This window comes from Ictalurus furcatus, chromosome 3 (assembly GCF_023375685.1).
Source record: "Ictalurus furcatus strain D&B chromosome 3, Billie_1.0, whole genome shotgun sequence".
In the NCBI taxonomy this organism is placed as follows: domain Eukaryota; kingdom Metazoa; phylum Chordata; class Actinopteri; order Siluriformes; family Ictaluridae; genus Ictalurus; species Ictalurus furcatus.
This window is the reverse complement of record NC_071257.1, coordinates 22,480,426-22,488,628: the sequence shown is the minus strand read 5'-3', so window position 1 is coordinate 22,488,628 and position 8,203 is coordinate 22,480,426. Positions and strand designations below refer to the sequence as shown.

Genomic DNA, 8,203 nt, shown 5'->3' with positions numbered 1-8,203 from the left:
GTCTGTAAACTTGGACAATAAACCTGATTTGCAATGGGGGCTGAATAATTTTGATTGCAACTGTATATCCCACCCCTTAACAGGTGCCATTGCAATGAGATAATCAATGTTATTCATGTCACCTATCGGTGGTTTTAATGTTATGGTTGATTGATGTATAAGATGGGTAAGTTGTGGCCATAAAGTAATGCATATACTCAGCAAAAGTACTCAGACAGGCTGTCATTCAAAGGATCGCTATTAAAAAGGTCCCAATACGTACCAGAAAACATTCCCCACACTAGCCTGAACTGTTGAGACAACGCAGGTTGGGTCCATGGATTGCTTTATTTTATTTATTGTACTGCGAGTTAAAACAATGTATGTAGAAGGCATTAAAAAGAATTAATTTGATTCAGTCATATTTATTACAAAGTTTGCAGAAAAGCAATTGGCAGCAAGGACATAATACTTTACTTGACAAACAGTCCTTAAGAAAACAAACTAGATAAAATGAAATGATCTGGTATTATTGCTGATACATGGAGTTTCCAGAGAAAGCTGAAGCACTGAGATTTTTCACTTTTCCAGTGAGATAAAATTATTGGTCCCAAACATCAAATCCTTTATAGTTACAGTAAATGTGCCAGAAACGTCCAAGTTTACCACTGTAACATATTTACTTTCCTTTATATGCAAGTGGAAGTGGAAGATGTGGCACCTTGTCCTTTTTAATATTAGTATTTTCACAAGGACTTGGACATAAACATAGCACCAATGGACTTATGTTTCACTGCCTCACATATGGAATGTCTACGAAACTGGAATGTCTAATATTAGAAGCACTTCATGAGGATAGTCTCCTTGATACAATGAGTAAGTAGATATTCTAATGGATATATGTAGTGTATGAATTTCAATAGATGTAATTGTTTACTTTTTCAAAACACGCTGACAAAATACAATGAAAAACTATCCACATGAAGTGTTTACAATTTGTACAGAATTCCTCAAAACAGGGAAATGTGCAGTTTCTAAGCATCACTGGAGAAGCATCTATTTTGGGAAGACAGTGACGACATCATAACCCTCAGGAGGGGTCACTCGTTCACGTGCATGCTTTTCACAGTAAATCTTGTCCTCGACGAAAAAGTGTCCTTTCTGTTTCAGGTTTGTTCCGCAGTCAGTGCAGACATAGCACTCAGGGTGGCGGTACTTATCTCGCAGTTTGACAAACATGCCCCTATAGTTAAAGACGAAGGTAGTAAGTTAAAAAAAAAACAAGGAACAGAAATAAATAGAACAATTCAATTTTTCAAACATCAAACGAAATATTAAAATGAGGAGAATATGCTATATATCCAGGAAAGAAGCCCATGTGGAAAACTGAACGATAAAATGCTATGGAGAGTTCCACAGCCTTCCACTAGGTGGCAATAACACTATGCAAGAAATTCTTTTTTTTTTTTTTTTAAACATTAAAGCAATAGAAAGTTTTGGGTGAATTGTCTTCAATTACTCACCCTCATGTTGTTCCAAACCCATACGACTTTCACTCCTCTTTGGAACACAAATTAAAGACATTTTTTATGAAACCTGGGAGATTTCTGTCCCTCCTTTCAGTCCATATAACCAAAACCTTCAAGGTCCAAAAAAATTCATAAAGGCATCGTAAAATAATCCATGTGACTCCAACGGTTTAAACCCAATTTGATGAAGCGATACAAATGCTTTGTGTGTGCAAAACAAACTTAAAATTAAGTCTATCACAAAATATCTTCACTTCCGCATAGATCTGTGAAGCGTGTTCATGAGACAACCACAATGCTTGAAAGTTTGTTACATGCACTGTAAACAGAGGGATGGAAATCTCCCAGATTTCATTAAAAATGTCTTCTGAAGATAAATGAAAGTCTTATGGGTTTGGAACAACATGAGGGTGAGTTACCGATGGCAGAATTTTCATTTTTGAGTGAACTATCCCTATAACAATCTTCCTTGTTCCAGATGACATGATTTTTTCCCCTCAAAAGAAATCTTAATTTACAAAAGATAACTTACACAATCCCTGAGCCACATTTGTCACAGATGGAGAGTTTCTCAGTACTGCCTAGGGAAGAAGCAATTTTTGTAGTGGGTGCTTTCACACTTCTAAACCCAGATGGCTTGTCAGAATCACCTGTGCACGGATTCAGAAAAGAAAAGCTACAAAACTTTTTTTTCCAAAACAGCATGTGTACAAAAAGTCACTTGAATCATGAATCACTAAATGTGTGCAAAGTGATGGTACATGGTGTAAAAGGTGCAGTACCAGTCTCAAGGATTTCCTGCAGGACTTTGAATGATGCAGACTGACGTGGAGGCTCACATGACTCTTGGTTCTCATTCAGCATTTTATAGACTTCGGAGTCAACAGCAATTGATGGTTTTGGCTGGACAGGTTTGGAGAGATCTGGACTGAAACAGAGCAAAAAGTTTTTAATTGACAACACACAAATGAAACAATTTAAAGATGTATATAAAAATAGTTCACAGTTTAAGTGACACTAAATGTTTCCACTAAGCTAATTACTAATGTGGTCAAAAATGTGATCATTGAGACTGAAATGTAAGCAATTCTTACTTATTACTTGGTTCGCTGGATGTCATAATGGTCTTGGCACCACCAACAGCACTGTTAAAGTTCTTGATGTTATCAGAAGAGTACAAGACAGCTGGATTATTATATTGGCTTGTAACCACCTTGGAACCAGCTGGCGAATTGAACGGAAGAGCACTCCTGTTGTGAGCAGAACCTATGTGTTTCACTTCCTATAGACAGTGAAGGAAGAGGTCAGAGTGTCAAAAGAAAAACTAAAACCAACATGAATTGCATGGCTTAGAAACCACATGACGACAAAACAAAATAAACAGCAGTTCAGCTACAGCTACTTATCCATGCAAAAGAACATGAAATAAAAGAACATTAAGGTGTCAAAAGGCAATTGCATTAGGTATAGCATAACATGAAATTTCAGTTAAATGTGCATTCCTCCAAGGTTTCTACAACCTCAATTCCAAAAAAGTTGGGACAGTATAGAAAACACAAAAAAACAAACAAAAAGTCATTTGAAAATTCAATTCACCCTGTACTACATTGAACACACAGTAGCACATTATTTGATGTTTTACTTTGTATATTCTCAAAAATAATTCAAATTCACACTCATTTCAAATCTGATCACTGCAACACACTCCAAAAAAGTTGGGACAGTTGACTGTTTACCACTGTGTAACATCAGCTTTTCTTTTAATAAGACTTAAGTGTTTGGGACTGAAAACACCAGTTGGTTAAGTTTAGCAAGCGAAATTTTCCCCATTCTTCTATTATGCATTTCTTCAGCTGCGCAACTGTACAGGGCCTTCGTTGCCTTATTTTGTGCTTCATAATGTGCCACAGATTCTCAATCGGAGAAAGGTCAGGACTGCAGGCAGGCCATGCTAGCACCCGAACTCTCTGGTTACGCAACCATTCGCTTGTAATCCGGGCAGAATGTGGTTTGTCATTGTCCTGCTCTGGATGGCAGCATTTGTACTCCAAAATGTGTACATATATTTCTGCATTAATGTTGCCCTCACAGATGTACAAGTTACCCATGACATGGGCACTGACACACCCCCATACCATGACAGACGCTGGCTTTTGGGCCGGATGCTGATAACAGCTTGGAAGGTCCTTTTCCTCTTTGGCCGGGAGAACACAACGGCTGTTTTGTCCAAAAACTATTTGAAATGTCGACTCCTCTGACCATAAAATACGATTCCACTGTGCTACTGTCCATCTCAGATGAGACCGAGCCCAGAGAAGTTGGCAGTATGGCTTCTGCTTTGCATAGTAAAGCCTTAACTTGCATCTGTGGATGCAGCAAATGGCGTTGACTGAAAGGTTTATCAACGTATTCCCGAGCCCATGTCAGGATATCCATTACAGACTCATGACGGTTTTTAAGACGGTGACGGCTGAGGGATCGGAGATCACACGCATTCAAAAGCCTCTTTTTTGGAGGCTCCTTAAATACTATGGTTAGACGATTGGTTTCAACTTGTCACATTGCTATTGTCCTAAATTGCCCTGTCCCAACTTTTTTGGAAAGTGTTGCATGCATCAATTTCAAAATAAACATTCATCTCTAAAAATGTTGATTAGGTTAAACAGTTGATTAGGTAAAAACAGTTGATTAGGTAAAACATCAAATAGCTTGTCTTTGTACGTTTTTTGTTTAAATACAAGTCAAAGTACTTTTACAAATCACTCCTCTCTGTTTTTATTAGCATTTTCCATACTGTCCCAACTTTTTCAAAATTGGGGTTGTAGTCATCTACATACAAACTGAAAAATGTTAAACATGTCTGTGTATTCTATAATAAGTAAATCCATAACATAGGACCAGGAAAGGAAAATGTACACTTTTGAACCGTTAAATTTTTCATTATTGCTACCTTAATGCACATTATTTATCCATTTTTGATTACATGTAATAAAGGTCCATCTGTGAAACTGAAACACTAAATGTCTCTAACAGCTCTAAATGAAATGTCTTCATTTAAATTGTCTTTATACCCACAACTTCCACAAAATAATAATAATAAAAAATCATAGAATATAAGCATGCATGGCATAATAATGTGTCTATTAATGGCTTAATATATGTACTGACTCCATCAATCTCTCTGCCTCAGAGTATGTCTAATTCAAGGCAAAAAAAAAAAAAAAAAAAGAATAAAACATTCAGGAACAGCCTAGAATCAAATGAATCCTTCATGCACATCAGATGTACAACACTGTATGAAGTTCTCTTCAACATGACCTGCTTTAACTTTGAAAACATTCCCACAATGCTAACTCTCCCACAAGTGCATACTTCCGGCATTTGCTCACTCTTTGACCTTTAATTTTAGGTTTGCCTGCAGGGAATGGCAGAAACTCTGCATTACGTCTTGGTCTGGCTCATAAACCGTAGTCTCCATGGATATGGTTTGTTAAGATGTAAATAATGACTTAATTTTGTACCCTGCCTTTGTTTGTTTTTTGTTTTTGTTTTTTTTCCCTCCCCTTGCTATATAAAAAGGCTCTGCTCTCTATGACTCTCATTCTCTTCACGGGTCATTGTAAAAGGCCAAGCCTGGCTGGTCAAAGTTCTTTTCAACGTCATGGATCGTTAACGATAGCAAGCCTTAAATGACACATACCTGCGATTCTGAGGCCAGACTCATCTTGTATGGATGTGTCTTCCCATCTTCAGAGACAAGGGGAGACCATGTTTTCAGTTCTGATCTAAGGAAAGGAAAAAGCACTGACTCAATGTGAAAAAATAGATATTTACTGACTTTTCTATGATAATACAGTAAACACAGGATGGCACAATACTAGTGCAGGAAACCTCTAATTACCATAAAGATGCAAAATGACTCTCTTGATTGTGCAAACATTCAACTGCAATCTTGTTTAAATTTTGAAAGGATTACTAACATTTCAAAAAAAGATTTCAACTAATTAAAATAAAGTGACTGAAGAATGCAATCAAGCCAAAGAAAAAAAACCCCAACATATTATATATCATGGCTCAACAATCTTTCTGTGGCTATTAGAGATAAAATATCATGTTGTGTACCTGTCTATAGAGAGGACCATTTCTTCGACACAACCCTTGATCTTATTCTGCGCTTCCAAGTGAGTCATTCCCTCCGTCGGCTCACCATCAATGGCAATAATAGTGTCGCCAATACAGAGGCTGGCCTGGGCTGCTTTACTTCCTGGGGTTACCTGGTGAATAAAGTGGGCACTATTAATTTTTACTCATCTGGCACAGAGTACTGGTATCAGGGTTGATTGATACTGTGCTGAAATGTTGGATCGGTAACGGATTTGGCATGTTTTCCAAATTCATCCACTGGCATATTTTAAGCATGATACCGACCGACCCACAGGGGCATTTGTATGAATTTTGGGCTGCCTGCTAAGGTTGATTCCTCAGTTGTACAATTTTTGTTCCCATTGGACCCTTGGGTACATGTGGTACAGATGTTGCATATAAATACAGGACAGAAATGATCCACTGCTACACAGAGCTTGGTCATTGGTGTTGTATTGAAAATGGAAAAAGTGGGATTGGTGTATGACTAAATTTAGACCAGATGTTTTTCAAGCCAGTCCACAGTTTAATTCCTAACACACACACACACACACACACACACACACACTCAGTGTTATCAACATTCCACAGCATTACGTAGCTCAGGTGCTTTTGGAGCTGAAGCTGAATAGAAACATGCACTGGATGAAGGTCCCCAAACAATGGGTTAAGAACTGTTGTTTAGACAGTGTTGTCACTTCAATGGTGCAAAAATAAATAAATAATTAATCAATGTAAAGCTGCAAGCTATAAAATTTGTTATCCTTTCACTTGTCACAAGAGGATTTCCTTCTTTAAAAAAAAAGAAAATAATAAAGGAAGTAAGCCTTCCCTTATCAGTAGTGTCCAAAACAACAAGTCACTCTAAGGCTGTGGCTTGTTAGACGAAGGTGTGCAATACCATTCTCTCTCTCTCTCTCTCTCTTTCTCTCTTTCTTTCTTTCTTTCTCTCTCTCTCTCTCTCTCTCTTTCTCTCTTTCTTTCTTTCTTTCTCTCTCTCTCTCTCTCTCTCTCTCACTCTCTTTCTTTCTTTCTCTCTCTCTCTCTCTCACTCTCTCACTCTCACACACACACACAAAACATGAAATTTAGAGCAAAATTTCCACTGAAGCGGCCACTGTTAGCTAATGGAAAAAGTGAGGGCTGTGTAATGTCTCTGAAACCGTTCTCATGCTAGCAATATGCCATTACAATGATACTGTTCACATGGGTCTGGGCAGATGCACAAAACATACATATAACACTTAATTGTTATTAAAGCCCACAGAGACATACTACCTGCGAATTACTGAGTAAAATCTAAATTTAAAGTTAGCTAGATAATCTACATGGCAGATCATATCATATCACTTTGGTCAAGGTGTTAAAAACACATTAGCAACACGTTACCTAAGCTTTTCCCCACAAAGAAAAGAAGCCTTTTCAGCAACAATAACTAGAGCGTATAGTCAGATAAAGAGCATGCCTTGGTGATACACTGTGACACTACTTACCCGTGAAATAGTCAGAGGCTGTTCGAAATCTTTACCACCGACCAGTCTAAATCCCCAAGGTCCAGGACCCTGCATGACAATCCGCTGGGGCATTTTCCCTAATGATTAATAAAAATGTTTTATAAGAAATTAGACAGATCTAATCCTTTTGCGTGAACTCGGCGAAACAAAACGTGTAACTTTCGGTCTAACTTCAACCTCTCAGGGCGGTAACTTTGTGAAAGTGGGGGACGGGGGCGGGACTTGTACAAACAAGGGCCCAATGGAGTTTAAGGCTGACTTTCAAATGGCTTCCTATTGGATACGTAGTAAGCTACATTGGCTACAGAAGGCATTGTTTCTTACGACATGTAGTGCACTTATGAAGGGATTGTGGCGCTATTTGCAATTCAGCCTAAATGTCTGGTTGCTGATAAGAACTACTTTCCTATGTTTGTTTAGGGGAGGGACGTTACGTAATCCTATTGAAGCTTACCATTTATGGTTAGAGCCCAAATCCCAGGATGTGGAATGTGCCACTCCCGACATCGAATTCTTGGCAGCTATAAACATGTTAAATTGTGGGTCATATCCTGGACCTGGCATAAGTTAATTTCGACTAAAGCACAAGAAAATGAAATGTGAGAAAGATGTGAACTGTCTGTGGTCTGCATGCTGAATGTGAAAATGATACGCAGGAATGCAGGAGTGTCAGACTCTGGTCCCAGAGGGCCTCAGCCCACAGAAATTTATATATTTTCCCTGTTCTAACGCACCAAATTCAGCCCGCGAAGGTGTTCATGCTTAGCTCATAAGCTGAGTCAGGTGTGTTAAGTGAAATGGAAAGTTAACACGCATTTTTGTAGCCCACCAGAGCTGGATTCTGACACCACATAGAGGAAACGCTGATTAGTGAAGGGCTACTCAATTCCACTTCTAGCAAACTATTTCCCTGCACAGTTTCAAGTTTAAAAGTGAGCTCAGTGATTTTTAAGTCAGAACACTTTTTGTGTAATTCTGTATGTGGGTTTGAAGTTCTCACATTTAAGTAGATTCAATAAAATATCTGTTCTGTTGAAA

At 38.2% G+C, this 8,203-nt stretch overlaps 1 protein-coding gene across 1 annotated transcript; it reads right to left on the bottom strand.

Moving 5' to 3' along the window:
• Positions 1–308: 308 nt before the first annotated feature.
• On the bottom strand, positions 309–7,367 carry pdlim1 (PDZ and LIM domain 1 (elfin)). The gene is made up of 7 exons (XM_053621503.1): positions 7,145–7,367; positions 5,631–5,782; positions 5,209–5,293; positions 2,603–2,790; positions 2,291–2,436; positions 2,041–2,158; positions 309–1,222 (listed from the first exon to the last, which is right to left on the bottom strand). The coding sequence occupies exons 1-7, from the start codon at positions 7,235–7,237 to the stop codon at positions 1,036–1,038; spliced, it is 969 nt and encodes a 322-aa protein (XP_053477478.1). The 5' UTR covers positions 7,238–7,367; the 3' UTR covers positions 309–1,035.
• Between the last annotated feature and the right edge of the window lie 836 nt (positions 7,368–8,203).

Coding starts and splice junctions, on each gene's coding strand:
- pdlim1 (XM_053621503.1), bottom strand. CDS start 7,237: ATGCCCCAGCGGATTGTCATGCAGGGTCCTGGACCTTGGGGATTTAGA. Junction 2,437..2,602: donor TCCAGCGAACCAAGTAATAA/GTAAGAATTGCT, acceptor GCTCTGTTTCAG/TCCAGATCTCTCCAAACCTG. Junction 1,223..2,040: donor AAATGTGGCTCAGGGATTGT/GTAAGTTATCTT, acceptor CTTTAACTATAG/GGGCATGTTTGTCAAACTGC.